Here is a 17,894-nt window from a genome sequence, read left to right on the forward strand (position 1 = left end):
TGAGTGTGTGTGTGTGTGTGTGTGTGTGTGTGAGAGAGAGAGACTGAGTGTGTGTGTGTGTGTGTGTGAGAGAGAGAGAGAGACTGACTGTGTGTGAGAGAGAGAGAGAGAGACTGAATGTGTGTGTGTGTGTGTGAGACTAAGTGTGTGTGTGTGTGTGTGAGAGAGAGAGAGACTGACTGTGTGTGTGTGTGTGTGTGTGTGAGAGAGAGAGAGAGACTGACTGTGTGTGTGTGTGAGAGAGAGAGACTGACTGTGTGTGTGTGTGTGTGTGTGTGAGAGAGAGAGAGACTGACTGTGTGTGTGTGTGTGTGTGTGAGAGAGAGAGAGAGACTGACTGTGTGTGTGTGTGTGAGAGAGAGAGACTGACTGTGTGTGAGAGAGAGAGAGACTGAATGTGTGTGTGTGTGTGTGTGAGAGAGAGACTGACTGTGTGTGTGTGTGAGAGAGAGAGACTGACTGTGTGTGTGTGTGTGTGTGTGTGTGAGAGAGAGAGAGACTGACTGTGTGTATGTGTGTGTGAGACTGAGTGTGTGTGTGAGAGAGAGAGAGACTATGTGTGTGTGTGAGACTAAGTGTGTGTGTGTGTGTGTGTGAGACTCTGTGTGTGTATGTGTGTGTGTGAACGTTCTTCAAGCTGAACATTTTCTTTTTTCTTTTTTTTAAATTATTGATTGTACAGTTTCGAGGCGAAGGAAGGAAGAGACTTTTTTCACAATAAAAGTATCGAATGTTAAAACGTCGTCATTCTTTATTAATAAGTTAATGTGTCTTAAATCAACAGTCAGAAAGAAAGAAAGAAAGAAAGAAAGAAAAGGAGGAAGATGAAGAAACAAAGAAAAAAAGGAGGAAAATGAAGAAAGAAAAAGGAGGAAGATGAAGAAAGAGAAAGAAAAAGGAGGAAGATGAAAGAAAAAGGAGGAAGATGAAAAAGAAAAAAAGGAGGAAGATGAAGGAAGAAAGAAAGAAAGAAAAAGGAGGAAGACAAAGGAGAAGAGAAAGAAACAATGAAAGTCTCTTCTTTTTCTTTCTTCCCTTCTTTTTCTTTCTTTCTTTCCTCCCTTTTCTTTTTTTTCTTTCCTCTTTTTTCTTTTTCTCTTTCCTCCCTTTTCTTTCCTTCTTTATTTCTTCCCTTTTTCTTTCTTTCTTTCCTTTTTTCTTTCTTTCCTCCTTTTTCTTTCTTTCCTTCTTTTTCTTTCTTTATTTCCTCCTTTTTCTTTCTTTCTTTTCTTTCCTCTTTTTCTCTTTCCTTCTTTATTTCTTCCCTTCTTTTTCTTTCTTTCTTCCCTCCTTTTTCTTTCTTTTCTCTTTTTCTTTCTTTATTTCCTCCTTTTTCTTTCTTTCTTTTCTTTCCTCCTTTTTCTTTCCTTCTTTATTTCTTCCCTTCTTTTTCATTCTTTCTTTCTTTCCTTTTTTTTTTCTCTTTCCTCCTTTTTCTTTCTTTCTTTATTTCTTCCCTTTTTCTTTCTTTCTTTCTTTCCTCCTTTTTCTTTCTCTTTTCTCCTTTTTCTTTCTTTCTTTCCTTCTTTTTCTTTCTTTCACTTTCCTCTCTTTTCTTTCTTTCTTTCTTTCTTTCTTTCTTTCTTTCTTCACATCTACTTTTAAATGAGTCCTCCATCTCTTCCTTTTACAGATCTGTTCATCGTCGGTGTGAACAGGAGGAATCATTGGAGCCTGATTGGAGCTTTACTTTGAAAATATCGCCATCTACAGGAAGTTACATTTGAATCAGTCAGGAAGGATTCAGACATTTGGATCACAGATAAATGTTTGTCCTCCATCCAGAAAGAAAGAAAGAAAGAAAGAAAGAAAGAAGGAAGGAAGGAAGGAAGGAAGGAAGGGTAAGAAGTATGGAAGAAGGAGGGAGCAAAGAAAGAAGTAGGAAGGAAGGACAGGAGGAAGTAAGAGAGTAAGGAAGGAAAGAAGGACAGGAGGAAGGAAAGAATTAAAGAAGGACAGGAGTAAGGAAGGGAGGAGAGGAGTAAGTAGGGAGGAAGGATGGAAGGGTAAGAAGTATGGAAGGAGGATGGAGCAAAGAAAGAGGGAGGGAGGAAGAAAGGAAGGAAGGACAGCAGGAAGGAAAGAAGGACAGGAGGAAGGAAGGACAGCAGGAAGGAAAGAAGGACAGGAGGAAGGAAGGACAGGAGTAAGTAAGGGAGGAAAGAAGGAAGGAAGGAGAGGAGTAAGGAAGTAGGAAAAAAGGAAGGAAGGAAGGGTAAGGAGGATGATGGACAGGAGGAAAGAAGTAAGGGAGGAAGGAAGGACAGAAGGAAGGAAGGAAGGAAGGAAAGAAGGAAGGGATTAAAAGAGGAAGGATGGAAGGAAGGACAGGAGTAAGTAAGGGAGGAAACAAGGAGAGGAGTAAGGAGGGAGGAAAAGAGGAAGGAAGGAAGGAAGTGAGAAAGTGAAGGTAAGAAGGAAGTGAGGGTAAGAAGTATGGAAGGAGGAGGGAGCAAAGAAAGAGGGAAGACCTTCCTGTCGTCCTCCCGGGTCAAATTGACCCCGTCTCTTTTGACTGTTCCTTCTTTCCTTCTTTCCTTCCTTCCTTCCTTCCTTCCTTCCTTCCTTCAGGAGTAAATAAGGGAGGACAGAAGGAAGGAAGGAAAGGAGTAAGGAGGGAGGAAAAGAGGAAGGAAGGAAGGAAAGAAGGAAGGGATTAAAAGAGGAAGGATGGAAGGAAGGACAGGAGTAAGTAAGGGAGGAAACAAGGAGAGGAGTAAGGAGGGAGGAAAAGAGGAAGAAAGGAAGGAAGGAAGTGAGAAAGTGAAGGTAAGAAGGAAGTGAGGGTAAGAAGTATGGAAGAAGGAGGGAGCAAAGAAAGAGGGAGGACCTTCCTGTCATCCTCCCGGGTCAAATTGACCCCGTCTCTTTTGACTGTTCCTTCTTTCCTTCCTTCCTTCCTTCCTTCCTTCAGGAGTAAATAAGGGAGGACAGAAGGAAGGAAGGAAAGGAGTAAGGAGGGAGGAAAAGAGGAAGGAAGGAAGGAAAGAAGGAAGGGATTAAAAGAGGAAGGGCGGAATCCTGTTTTACACAATGTAAAGAGTAGAGAGTAGCTAACATGTAAAGTAAAGTAACGAAGTACAAATACTTAGTTACTTCCCTCCTCTGCCAGCAGGACAGGCTTAGCTCCTCCGCAGTGAGCCACTACACCAAGACAGCACTAAAAACAATAAATAATAATAATAGTAATAATAATAATATAAAAACGGGTTGCACATCTATCCGAGCCGCCGGTGCATCAGCGGAGAGTGAAGCCGCATCATGACGAGCATGCAGCGGCTCAGAGAGCTGGTTAATGAGCGTCTGTGTGCCGCTGCAGAGGAAATCTTCGAGGCGGTGAAAGAAACCATCGCAGGCTACGAAGAGGAGCTGCTGCTGTCCAGACGGGAAGTCCGCCGGCAGCGCAGGATGCTCAAGACTCTGTCCAAACCTGCCGTGAACATTAACACACATTCAGGTTTGTGAATTAATGGCATGTGTTTCTTTATTTAGTCGTGCCCCGGCGCCGGCTAATCACTGGGATCACTAGTTTTTTATTTCCCTAGGATGGCGAAGGTATGATCCCGCCCTCCTCTGCCTCTGATTGGCTCACGCGCGTTCCATTCTATGCGTGGATTGGTTAAGAAATAAGGAGTAGCCAATCAGAGGTAGAGCAAGGCGGGTCATAACTTTGCCATCCTAGGATTAAAAGAAATGTAAAAACGCCCACTTTCCAGGAGGAAAATGAAGTGCGACACAGATAATTAATTAAGTTAGTGATGTCAAAGGTTTTTAATTACAGGTCAGGATGTTAAATACTTTGCTAGAAAGAAGCTGACAGGTGTTAGAGCAGGTTTGTTAGCAGGTGAGCTGGCCTCTCAGTAACCTGTGTAATGTAAAGATGCCCAAACTTCACTGAAATATGAAGACATTTAAAGTTTGCATGTGTATCTGTAAATGTATATGTGTGATAAGCCACGGTTTAAAATATATTTATTATTTTAAAGGTATGATTTAACTTTCGGCTCGTATTATATCCATTTAAAGGACAAGTTCACAGTTTTACAAGTGTCTTAAAACAACAGTCAGGATCCTAAATGAACTTTAAAGCAGTTTTTCTTGCTGTAATGATTCCTCCTGTTCATACTGACCATTAGATCCTTCATCATGTTTACAGGAAGTGATGGAGGACTAAACCCACAGTCCTCCTTCTGTGGAAACATGGATTTAAAAGTTGATCTGAAGCTAATACGAAGCTTCAGCGTCCAAATGAGTCAAATCTTCACCTTCTATGTTTCAACATTACAGTGTTTTTAGTAGCAAAGTCTTTTTGTTACTATACTTCCACCACAGCTCAACAGGAAACACTAAGAGGGAATCTGATGCTAAAAAGACTGTAAATGTGTCAGATATCACTTGATATGACTAACTCACACTGTTACCATAGTAACTATAATAACTCACACTGCTGAAGCTCAATAGAAGCTGATCAGAGACTTTTAAATAACTTTTTGGCATCTGTCACTTCTCCTGTGTGTTCATTTGGGCAGCTGCTTGTTTTAATGCAGACTACTGTCTCACTAACAGGCGTGACCTTTTAACACACAGTATGTCCTGTATTAGACGATGTCATAACACATGTAGTTCCAGTTAGTATAAGTAAATGTAATATGTAATGTGTAATAGCACTGTCTGCAACTAATGATTACTGTCATTATCAATTAGTCATTAGAAAAGTGTAAATGTCTGCTTCCTAAAGGCCGAGGTGACGTCCTCAAATATCTTGTTTTATCCCGACTGACTCAAAGATCTTCATTTTATAGGAAGAAAGAACCCAGAAAATATTCACATCTGAGGAGCTGGAACATTTGGCATATTTCATTTAAAACATGACTTTATTTAGATCATAATTTACTTTTAAAAAATGTTTCTAATTGGTTTTTTTCTGCAGATCAACCACAGCTGGCTCTCTCTGTCTGGGATGAAGATTTCTTTGAGCAGCAGCAGCAGCAGCAGGAGGAGGATGATGAGGAGGAGGAGGAGGAAGAGGAGGTGGTGTGCTGTGAGCAGGAATGGAGCTCCGGTGTTGACCAGGAGAAGAACCAGCAGGAGCTCCGCAGCAGCCAGGAGGAGGAGGGCAACACCATCAGGTTCATCTTCACTCCTCCGTACGTGAAGAACGAGCTGGAGCCGCTTCAGTCCGGCTTCCAGAAAGCAGGAGAAGGAGATCCTCTGCCGGGAACGTCGGCGGAGCGCGGCCGGACGAAGGAGGAGGAGGCCGACGACGAGGACGAGGGCGCTGCGTCCTCCAGCTGTTCTGCAGCCGAACACGACGACAGCGACGAGGAGTGGAGGGGCAGCGCCGGCTCTCTGAGCGGCGACGGCGACGGCGAGTGGAAGAAGAGGAAGACGTCTCGTTTATCGGCGGACGCCAAACCGCTTCCCGCCAAGAAAGCAAAACCGCGCATCTGCTGCAAAGTGTGCGGCAAAGCTTTCCACGCCAACGTCTCGCTGGTGAATCACATGGAGGTTCACCCGAAGGACGTCTGCGGCGTCTGCGGGGAACGCTTCGACACGGAGGAGAACTTTCAGGACCACCTGAAGACGCACGTGAAAGCCGGGATCTGCGGCGTTTGCGGGAAATGCTTCGGCACGTCGAGCGCTCTGGAGACGCACATGAGGATCCACACGGGAGAGAAACCGTTCAACTGCAGCGAGTGCGGGAAATCCTTCAACTGCCGCCACAACATGATGCGGCACATCCGGATACACACGGGGGAGAAGCCGTACCCCTGCGGCGTCTGCGGCAAGTGCTTCAACGACTACTCCACGTGGAAACGCCACCTGCTGGTCCACGTGAACAAGAAGAGCCTCGACCCGAACAACGCGTTCGAAAGCGAAAACGCCGAGAACGACGGCGAGAAAAAGATCAAAAGGCCGTCGCCGAAAAAGCAGCAGACCCGGACGATATGTGAAGTGTGCGGGAAGATGTTTCACTCCGTCGTTTCTTTGGTGAATCACGCCAAAAGTCACGCCACGGACCTGTGCGGCGTTTGCGGGACGCATTTCGACTCCGAGGAAAGTTTAAAACTGCACCTGAAAACGCACAAAAACGGGAAGGTGTGCGAAGTGTGCGGGAAGTGCTTCGACAGTCAGGGGAACCTGGAGATGCACATGAGGATCCACACGGGCGAGAAGCCGTTCCTCTGCAGCGAGTGCGGGAAATCCTTCAACTGCCGCCACAACATGATGCGGCACATGAGGACGCACACGGGGGAGAAACCGTACCTGTGCAACGTGTGCGGCCGGTGTTTCAGCGACCACTCCACCCTGAAGCAGCACAGCGGCACGCACACGGGGGAGAAACCGCACCGCTGCGAGGTCTGCGGCAAAGGCTTCCACCGAAAGACGTACGTGAGGCTCCACATGAAGAGCCACACCACGGAGAAGTGACTGTCGGCATGTGGAGCCCTCCAGTGGGTTGTTTTGGTACCGATATCGCCTTTTCTGTTCATCAGAAGTGTCTTTGAATGCATCACACAGGAGCTGTCTCTGAAGGGACAACTAACCATCCATTTCATTATCAGTTCTTTTCTCACTTTATCAGTTTTTCTGCATCGTTCCCCCTCTTTATATCTTCTTTCATCCAGTTAGCACAAAAATATTCAGTTTACAGATGAAAGAGAAAGAAAAGCAGAAGTCATCATGTTTGAGAGGCTGAAACAAACTACATTTTAACATTTTTTGATTACTGGATTATCAAAATAGTTGCTGATTAATTTATTGTCTCATAGATTAATTGATTAATTGGCTAAACATCACAAATCTGCACTGATTTCTCAAGTCAGATCCTCTAATAATCCCATAACAATCTTTATTTATTGAGAACTTTTTGCCCATAAATGTCAGAAAACAGTAAAAAAACAATCTCTTCTCATTTCTTATAAACTTCATATATTTCAGTTTTCATGATTTGACTCCGATAATCTCATTTGCATATTTTTTGGATATATGTTTTCATTCATCGTTTCTTCATATAAACTCATATAACAGCATCATTACTTCATTTCCAGACACTTTAATTTAACTCCATTAAAACCACTAAAAAGAAGTTTAACACGAGCACTCTGTCTGATGTTCTCTGTACTCTTTGGTTCATATCAGATCATATTAATATCATAAAGATGTTTGCAGTGAGCTGTGGGACAGTTTTAATAAACATTCACTTTGTGACTTGATTCTCCACTTTGAGGTTTTTGTTTTTTCTCCCAAAGAGAGAAAATATGAAAAAGCTGCAAAGTCAGAAACACCAGCAGACACTCTGATGTTTGGCTCAGTGGTGTCTCCACGTGGTTCAGTTTAAATTTAAAGGGTTAAAATGTGAAAATAAACGTATGAATAACTTCACACATTCTTTTTTTGTGGACCCAGCATCAAATTTCTGCTTTTAATCCATTTAGAGAGAATATATTAGAGGATTATGGTAAAAATGTCTAAGTGGTGTAACCATAAAAACTTTGTACTTTGTAATAATTCAACTTGCTTAAAAACAGTCCTGTTGTCCTCGAGTCAAGGAAGGAAGAGAGGAAGAAGGAAGGAAGGAAGGGAGGAAGAATGAAGGAGGAGGAAGGGAGGAAGAAGGAAGGAAGGGAGGAAGAATGAAGGAGGGAGGGAGGAAGGATGGAAGAAGGAAGGAGGGAGGATGGATGGAAGGGAGGAAGAAGGAAGGAAAGGATGGAGGAAGAAGAAAGGAAAAGAGGGAGGAAGGATGAAAGAAGGGAGGAAGAATGAAGGATGGAAGGGAGGAAGAAGGAAGGAGGGAGGGAGGAAAGGAGGAAGAAAGAAGGAAAGGAAGGACGGACGAAAGAAGGATGGAAGGGAGGAAAGAAGGAACAGTAAAAACAGACGGGGTCATTTTGACCCGGGAGGACGACAGGAAGGGGGCTGTAACATAGACTGTATAAAAGAAATGGACATAACATCCGTGACGTCACCCATTGGTTTGTGGACTGCTGCTCGGAAGCCAATAGTTTCGGATCTAGGCAGCGCCATCTTGAAAATTTCAGGTGCATGCTGGGAGAAATAAAAACACGGATTCTACTTATATGGGCATGAGGCGGAGCCATGGGCGGAGCAGGGAGGTTGCTATGGTTACACGGGCTGGATCTGGAGGACATTGGTCAATCAACCTGTCAATCAGGACGTAGCCACGCCCTAATGCATACCCTGCTTTATCGTCACATATAAAATCAGGGAGGCCAAAATGTCCCAAATGAACATCATACTGCATTGAAGAAGGCTTTAAACTAGCGATTGAGACCATAAACACATTTTGAAAACGTTTACTGAGGTTAGAAATCAAGTGAGAAGTTGGTGAATTCTCCATTGACTTGTATAGAGACGGTCGCCCCCTGGTGGCCTTTTGATAGAATGCAGCTCTAAGTTACTTCCTGGTTGGCTTCGTCCCATGCTGCGTTCATGCAGGCTCGGAAATGCTGAAACCTACAGAACAAACATCGGTTATGAAAACCCGATACCGATACAGATGGAAGGAAGGAACGAAGAAAGGAAAAAAGGAAGGAAGGAGGGAGGAAGGAAAGAAAGAAAGGAGCGAGGGAAGAAAGAAGGAAGGAAGGACAGATGGAAGGAACGAAGAGAGGAAAAAAGGAAGGTAGGGAGGAAGGAAAGAAAGGAGCGAGGGAAGAAAGAAGGAAGGAAGGAAAAAAGGAAGGTAGGAAGGAAGGAAAGAAAGGAGCGAGGGAAAAAAGAAAGAAGGAAGGAAGGAAAGAAAGGAGCGAGGGAAAAAAGAAAGAAGGAAGGAAGGACAGATGGAAGGAATGAAGAGAGGAAAAAAGGAAGGTAGGGAGGAAGGAAAGAAAGGAGCGAGGGAAGACAGAAAGAAAGAAGGAAGGAACGAAGAAAGGAAAAAAGGAAGGTAGGGAGGAAGGAAGGAGGGAGGAAGGAAAGAAAGGAGCGAGGGAAGAAAGAAGGAAGGAAAAAAGCAAGGTAGGGAGGAAGGAAAGAAAGGAGCGAGGGAAGGAAGGAAAAAAGGAAGGTAGGGAGGAAGGAAAGAAAGGAGCGAGGGAAGAAAGAAGGAAGGAAGGAAGGAAGGACAGACGGAAGGAACGAAGAGAGGAAAAAAGGAAGGGAGGAAGGAAAAGAACACAGGAAGGAAAGTGGACCGGATTGCTTCCCTCAGCGGGCCGGTTCTGGCCCACGGGCCGCATGTTTGACCCCCCTGCTTGTTATCAGTGTTTCTCTTCACACACCTGCTGAGCTGAAGACTTTCTCACGGCCTTGTGGAAACTCCCTGCTCAGACTCTATGATCCTCTCTGGTATGTAATCAGGCTTCCTTCCTTCCTTCCTTCCTTCATTCCTTCCTTCCTTCCTTCCTCCCTTCTTTCCTTCCTTCCTTCTTTCCTTCCTTCCTTTCCTTCCTTCCTCTCTGGAGCCTTGGCCTTGCTCAGACTCTATGATCCTCTCTGGTATGTAATCAGGCTTCCTTCCTTCCTTCCTTCCTTCCTTCCTTCCTTCCTTCCTTCCTTCCTTCCTTCCTCCCTCCTTTCCTTCCTTCCTTCCTTCCTCCCTTCTTTCCTCCCTTCCTTCCTTCCTTCCTTCCTTCCATCCTTCCTTCCTCCTTTTCTCCCTCCCTTCCTCCCTTCCTTCCTTCCTTCCTCCCTCCTTTCCTTCCTCTTTCCTTCCTCCTTTTCTCCCTTCTTTCCTTCTTTCTTCCTCCCTTCCTTCCTTCCTTCATTCCTTCCTCCTTTCCTTCCTTCCTTCCTTCCTTCCTTCCTCCTTTTCTCCCTCCCTTCCTCCCTTCCTTCCTTCCTTCCTTCCTTCCTTCCTTCCTTCCTCCCTTCCTTCTTCACACACCTGCTGAGCTGAAGACTTTCTCACGCTGCTTTATCTCATCTGTCTCTGGAGCCTTGGCCTTGCTCACACTCTATGATCCTCTCTGGTATGTAATCAGGCTTCCTTCCTTCCTTCCTTCCTTCCTTCCTTCCTTCCTTCCTTTCCTTCCTTCCTCTCTGGAGCCTTGGCCTTGCTCAGACTCTATGATCCTCTCTGTTACATCAATAATACTCTGGTATGTAATCAGGCTTCCTTCCTCCCTTCCTCCCTTCCTTTCTTCCTCCCTTCCTTCCTTTCCTTCCTTCCTTCCTCCTTTTCTTTCTTCCTTCCTTCCTTCCTTCCTTCTTTTCTTCCTTCTGTCCTTCCTTCCTCCCTTCCTCTCTTTCTTCTTTCTTTCCTGTCTTTATTCTTTCCTTTTTCTGGTTACACCACTTAGACATTTTTACCATAATCCTCTAATATATTCTCTCTAAATAAGTTATTCATACATTTATTTTCACATTTTAACCCTTTTAACCCTCCTCCTCAGATCAAGGAAGGACAGGAGGAAGGAATGAAGGAAGGAAGGAAGGAAGGAATGAGGAAAGAAGGAAGAAAGGAAAGGAGGGACGACCCTGCATTTACAGATGTGAGGTCATCAAGCTGCCTTCAGATGATAAGAGATGTTCTCTTCAGACTCCTGGAACAGTGCCAGGTTTGACAAGGCCACGCACTTTTACTTAGTTTTAGGAAGGAAAGGAGTAAGGACGAAAAGAGGAAGGAAGGAAGGAAGGAAGGAGTAAGGAGGGAGGGAGTGAGGGAGGAAAGGACTAAGGAAGGAAGGAAGGAAGGTAGGAAGGAAGGAAGGAAGGAAGGAAAGTAGTAAGGACGAAAAGAGGAAGGAATTCAGGAGAGATGGAAGGAAGGAAGGAGGGAATGAGGAAAGGACTAAGGAAGGAAGGAAGGAAGGAAAGGAAAGGAGTAAGGAGAGAGGGAGGGAGGAAAGTAGTAAGGAGGGAGGAAAGCAGGAAGTAAGGAAGGATGGAAGGAGGAGGGAGCAAAAGAAAGAAGGGTGGAGGGGAATAAGGAAGGAAAAATGAAAGAAAGAGGGAGGAAGGAAGGAAGGAAGGAAGGAAGGAAGGAAGGAAGGAAGGAAGGAAGGAAGGAAGGAACAGTCCAAAGAGAGATGGGGTCAGTTTGACCCGGGAGGACGACAGGAGGCCGGGTGTGTAACGCTGATATGACGTTATCTTTCTTTCTCAGAATCGAAACTTAAGCGAAGACGACTGAAAAGCAGTTAGGGTGCGTTTTCAGTTATTAAATCTTTTTCTCCTTTTTCTACTTCCTTCGCTTCCTTCCTTCTCTCTTTCTTCCCTCCTTTTCTCCCTTCCTTCCTTCTTTCTTTCCTCTGTCCTTCTTTCCTTTCTTCCTCCCTTCCTTCCTTTCATTCCTCCTGTCCTTCCTCCTTTTCTCCCTTCCTTCCTTCCTTTCATTCCTCCCTTCCTTCCTCCTTTTCTCCCTCCCTTCCTTCCTTCCACCTGTCCTTCCTTTCCTTCCTCCCTTCCTTCTTTCCTCTGTCCTTCTTTCCTTTCTTCCTCTCTTCCTCTTTTCCTTTCTCCCTCCTTCCCTCCTACCTTCCTTCCTTCTTTCCTCTGTCCTCCCTTTCCTCCCTTCCTCCCTTCTTCCCTCCGTTCCTTCCTTCCTTCCTTTCATTCCTCCCTTCCTTCCTCCTTTTCTCCCTTCCTTCCCTCCTTTCCTTCCTCCCTTCTTTCCTCCTTTTCTCCCTTCCTTCCTTCCTTCCTCCCTCCTTTTCTCCCTCCCTTCCTTCCTCCTTTCCTTCCTCCCTTCCTTGCTCCTTTTCTCCCTCCCTTCCTTCCTTCTTCCTCCCTTCCTTGCTTGACTCTAGGACAACAGGAGGGTTCCCCACTCTCATGAAGCTCATTTGTGTGACATTCTTTTCTTTTCTTTTCACTTGCAGGGAAAACATAACCAGGAGCAGCACGGGGAATCCCTGGAGTTGGATTTTACCCAGACTCAAGGCCGTAATGTGTCTGAAGTCAGTCCCTAGCAGAGCAGAACACGTCACTGCTGTGGTGAAAACACCCGTGTGCAGCATTTAAACTCTTTCACGTACTGAGGAGAGCCAATAAAACAGAGTGTGAAGAGAAACGAAACAGAAAGTAGATGGATGCCCATATATGGCATTTCCTCCAGAGTCCTGAGGCTTTTTACATTGGACACTTCTAAGCAAGCATTCATTTACTATCTGCCTGCACGCAGCGACCAACTCAACACTGGAGAGAGGTACGTGAGTTTTTACCGTTCTTTTTATCAGGTCACGATTTAGTGGGTTAGGGTTAGGGTTGTTGACACGTCTGACACAACTAAAAAGCTTCCTGACTTCTGAAAGCACTTTTTTTTTATCTTTGCAGGCCTGAATGATCAGAACAGAGATTTGACTACACTGTTATTCACAGCAAAGTAATGATGCCAGCTTAACAAAATAAGACTCTGCTGTTATATATAAAGTAATGTTAAACCCTGTCTTGCCCAGGTCTCACTTGCAAAACATATAATAATAATATAATATAACTTCTTCTAAATAACCTTTTTGTTACGTGTTCCTTGTTAAAATGAGACAACTTCTCTCATTTGCATTTTATAACCCTTTTTCTTATTTACATGTGTCATTTGCAAGATGAATGAAACAAGAAAAGTGTTTGAAATGTAACACTGTATGTGTCTCATAAAAATAGGAGTTTTTTTCCTCCTGTTCATACTGAATTATGATATTATACTAATTAATAAGTATGATACTATTAAAAGATCTCCTTCAAATGTGCTTTCTATGTAAAATAATGCATTATAAAGTCTCTGATCAGCTTCTATTGAGCTTCAGCAGTGTGAGTTATTATAGTTATTATAGTTACTATGGTAACAGTGTGAGTTAGTCATATCAAGTGATATCTGACACATTTACAGTCTTTTTAGCATCAGATTCCCTCTTAGTGTTTCCTGTTGAGCTGTGGTGGAAGTATAGTAACAAAAAGACTTTGCTACTAAAAACACTGTAACGTTGAAAGATGTCTTCTTGACATGTGGAAATATATACAGTCTGTTATCTATCCCCTCACCTTCCCACTCCCACACATCCTCTCGTCCAGGGTCACACAAATCACAGCAAGAGGAACAATGAATAGATGTATCAGCTAAAAACGAAACTTATAATGTTTACCATGTTTACCAGCTTACTGTGGTTTACTATAGCAAGCCACACATTAGCAGTAAGCACAAAGTAGAGCTGAGGCTGATGACAATGTCAGTTTTGCAGGTATTTGGTCAATGTGAAATTTTGAAAATGTCAGCATGTTGGTAGTGACATTGTGAGCATGTTAGCATATAGAGGTTAGCATTTAGCTGCCTTTAGTTAGTTTTGTTTCACTTAGTTTGGTTTTGTTCATCAAGAAGAACTGAACCTCAAAAATCCTTAAATATTAGTATCCTATAGTAGCATGTCTCTGGATCATGTGTGTCTTCTTTCATGTCTGTATTCTTTTTATTTGCAGTGATGTTTTGTTTCTGTGCATTTAACCCTTCTGAAGTCTTTACACTTATAAATCTCTTTCTTACAGTGATACTGAGACCAACATGTACCAGCAACAGCAGTTCCAGTGGGCTGAAGATACCTTTTCTCTGCCCATGGGAGTAGGTCGACTGGGCCTCTCAGAGCCAGCTGAAGGGCAACAGTACGTCATGTATCACGGCACCAACAGGGCAAACATTGCATCCATCCTGACCTATGGTTTTCGCCAGTCTAAAGACGGGTTGCTCGGCCCGGGCGTCTACCTCAGCAGAGATCTGATTAAAGCGCGCTACTATCCCAATGGTCACCCTGAGTATGACAAAGTCGTCTTCAGGGTCTTGGTTGACGTGGGGAGAGTGATCACCATCACTAATAAGAACCACCCACGTGGGAAGACCTGGCAGGACCCCAGATATGGCCCGGTGTTCGACACTGCCTGGATACCTCCCGGGTGTGGATTGGTGAGGGAGGTGGATTGTGTCTGGAATCCGAATCGAATCACAATCCTTGATATAATCCATCCACAGCCAGTCCCATTTGGATATGGAGTGGTATATGGATATGGATATGGATATGGTCCACCGGGCTACATGTGATCTCTACGAACTGTCACCAAACCAGATTATTTTGTATAATCAAATATATATTTATATAACAGAAAATTATATTTGCATTTTTTTTTACTCTGTCATTATAACCCAAAAAATAAATTAATCTTCAATCTTAAATTGCTGTGTGATGGGTATATTTTTATTTGAAGATATTCACCTTTGAAACATCTGCTGCCATCTGAATACAATGAAGCTGACAAGAATTTCATTAGTGGTGTGTAAAGGATTTAAAACATATTTGGATATACATAAAACAACTTGTATTTACAGTATATAATCATAACCCATCTAACTGTGAGTTTGCACATAAAAAGTGCCTATTTTAACAAATCTCGAGGTCACATAGATACAATTAAAATATGTTATAATATTTTAAGAACGCTATATCAGCCTAATTAAACTGTATTGACTGCCAGTAGGGAATTTAAAATGAGATAATTATATACATTTAACAGCAGGGTCACATTATGTGGTCCTTATACAAAAAGGTTAGAAAAACATTTCCACCACTGCCGCTAAAGCAAACTCCCAACCTGGCCGTAAAGTCACATCCTGGAGTAAAAAATACCTGTCGTAAAACTATGACCATCTGGCTTCATATTTATCATTCGCACATGACAGTGGTATAAAACTGAGAGTTAATGTGGAGTATAATTTTTGAAGGTAGTTTTTAACAATGCATAAGATTGTATTTAATATAAGGGAATTTGTTGGTTGACTATTATTTACTAATGATAATAAAAACCAATGATGATGTGTTAAATGAAGATGTGTGTGATTCAGCATCTACTGAGTGAATAAGGATGAAAACCACAATATATGTGATAATATATAATCCACACTTTTATTATTATTATTATTATTATTATTATTATAGAAAAAGAATGCAGTAAGAAAAGTAATTGGGTAATATTGAGATTGAAGTAACTTGTGGTAAACACTGCTGAGACAGCTGAACAGCAGCTGTGGGGAGTATTGGGAAACACTGAGTGAAAAAAACACAACTCAAGGCCGAGAATGACGTAATCCCAAAGACTCCTAAAGACTCCCAAGCACCTGCAGAACCATGGAGCGAATACAGCAACCGCTAAGGGTGTAGTTGGGGGCATAGACATATGTTACGTAGACGCAGCATTGACTGCTGCTGCCGATTGGAGCGACGTGCCTACACGGCGGCCATCTTGATACAGGGCCACTCGCTCCTGCAGCATTACGTCTATAGAGGAATGACGTGTTTGCACTATTAAAAAGTGATCATACATCGCTCCATTGTAATAAAAATAAATAAATAAATAAATAAAATTGCTCAATTGTCAACATATATTCACACGGGTTGATTGTTACAAATTGCAGACAGATAGACAGACAGACAGACAGACAGACAGATAGATAGATAGATAGATAGATAGATAGATAGATAGATAGATAGATAGATAGATAGATATACACGTTTTTAACAAATCAAACCGTTTGGAAATCGGTCGAGAGTTCAGTGAATAATTCTACTTTGAAACTGTGGAGCACCTCTTACCTCCATAGATAAACATGCACTACTGCCTCTGCTAGCCCTGTACCAAGATGGCGACACTTTAGGCCTCTCCACAGTCAATGCAGCATCTATGTACATATGTCTATGGTTGGGGGCATCATAGGAACCGGTGCCAAAAGAATGAGATCATGTTGTTTTGAAAGAAAGCTGATTGGTGGAAATTGGGGGGGGGTGAAACTTTTTGCAAGGGTCAGCAATATTAACAGTATAAAAGTTACCCCAATTTTTAGTTCTTTGTGTCATTTATGTGTAGATTCTGTCTGTGTATGGTGATTCCGAGTTTTAACTGCATTCATCTGGACGACTCCTGGTGAATCCTGACTGAATCTTTTTTGGACTTCAACATTTTTTTGAACAACGAAGTACTTATTGATAATTTGACATTAACATTAACAATTATGAACTGATGAACTAGGAGGACAAACATTGTAATACAACCATTTACCATTTTATACCATTTAACTGACAAGTATCTGATGTGACTTGTTTCGTTTATCATGAAAATGACATTACAGGTTTCGCTAGCTTGTTGTGCAACATATGACAACCTCTTGACTTTATCATACGCTGTAAATCTTTCAGTAGACGTCAGTACAAAGTCAAGAGGTCACAAAACTGCCTCCTATCTAATTAAAAAACAAATCTTACATTGTGTTCTTTGGTTCAAGACAAAGCCTTAAAACTAAAACTGATGATCTAATAGTGACTGCAATTATGGTACTTATTGGGATAAAGGTAATCCATTTATATTACTTTTTAAAATGCATCCAAAACTACCTTCAACCCCTCAACACAGCATATAATCATCTCTGTAGATTTGATCTTGGACGTTTCTTTAGTTCACATCCCTGTATAAAACATAACTCACTCACAACTTAAATGGCCTCCAGGAGACACATTCATTGGCTGCAACTCATCTTTAAATATGTTCATTTCAACTATTCTCATTATTGTGATGACCACTTCTGTTTTGTCTCTGCCTGGCTTGTCTGCTTGTTTTTTTTCCCCTCCTCCTCCTTTCAGGAAATAATCAGGCAGAGTCGAGGTCATCAGGCTGAAGCAGTTCACCTGTGTTGCTTATAAGAGTTGGCATGCTACACTACACGTGCCCGACTATTATCATAAACGGACATGTCACCCTCTCCATTTACAAAAAAAAAAAGCCGTATATGCAGTCTCAGCTCCTAAAGGGATTGCACCAGCATAAATGTGACTGCTATTCTGCATGCATGATCACTATAGATTGTAAACATAGACTGTAGATTATAAACTATGTGACATTTAACCCAGGAGCAGTTTCCGGCTCCCCAAATCTCCGTTTTTCTCTGTTTACATGCAAACGTGCAATCAGAGTTTTCCTAAATCTCCACTCTGGAGTTTTTAAAAAGCATCGTGTTCAAGGGGCGAATTCTCCGTTTGCGTCTAAACGGAGCAAACGATGGTTAATGTCTCCGTTTTTAAAAATAACCGGGTAAGTAAAAACAGGACCTCTCTCTCTCTCTTTCTCCCTCTCTCAACATCATTTTTCTTTGTATGCTTCTTTTGTTTGTTATTTTCTAGCACACACCATTTCCCCAGTCAGTTCATGGCATTACCTACAGCAGCTTATCAAAATATTATTTATTATTAATTGAAGCATTTATTTTTAAAGCTCCTACAGACTGCAATAACTTACCATTAAACATACATTCACTGACATCATTTCACACGTTTAAAAAGGGTTTATATTTATATTTTTCAGTTAAAATGTAGGCTACATTGTTTTTGCTGGGCAGGCATTTGTTCTCAGCCTCTCTGTCGCCATCTAGTGGTTGGATTTATTCATGCACTCATCAAATCATCAGTTTGATCGACTTAGTTGTAGTGTGTCTTTAGCTTTTTATATTTAATTTTTGTATGTTGAAAACTCCTCAAAAATGAGCTTGTTCATCTTAATGTAATAAACTAGTATTATCATATGTAGCACGACAAACCACACTGTCAAAAATACTATTTTAATTTCACAATAAATCACTGGCTGATAATTGCAGTAAATTCACAGTGTTATACTGTAATTATTTTACAGCAATTTACATGAAAATCACAGGAGTATTGTGTTTCTATGGCAAACTATGAAGGTAGATTTGTGTCTTTATTATTCAATCAATGTTTGAATGCAAAAAAAATATTTGAGACCCAAAAAATTGAATTGTAAATTGAATAATAAAGACACACATCTACCTTCATAGCAAACCAGACACCATGTTACTGTGAAAATGCAGCATTTTAATGATGTAAAATTCCAATATGATACTGTAATTACTGTAAATTAACAACAATTCACAGTGATATCACAGCAAT

At 42.2% G+C, this 17,894-nt stretch overlaps 1 protein-coding gene across 1 annotated transcript; it reads left to right on the forward strand.

Moving 5' to 3' along the window:
* The first annotated feature begins 3,261 nt into the window (after window positions 1-3,261).
* On the forward strand, window positions 3,262-6,432 carry LOC128379344 (gastrula zinc finger protein XlCGF26.1-like). Its single transcript, XM_053338962.1, has 2 exons — window positions 3,262-3,435; window positions 5,014-6,432. The coding sequence occupies exons 1-2, from the start codon at window positions 3,262-3,264 to the stop codon at window positions 6,430-6,432; spliced, it is 1,593 nt and encodes a 530-aa protein (XP_053194937.1).
* The last annotated feature ends 11,462 nt before the right edge of the window (window positions 6,433-17,894 follow it).

The sequence above is a fragment of the Scomber japonicus genome, chromosome 18 (genome assembly GCF_027409825.1).
Source record: "Scomber japonicus isolate fScoJap1 chromosome 18, fScoJap1.pri, whole genome shotgun sequence".
Taxonomy (NCBI): Eukaryota; Metazoa; Chordata; class Actinopteri; order Scombriformes; family Scombridae; genus Scomber; species Scomber japonicus.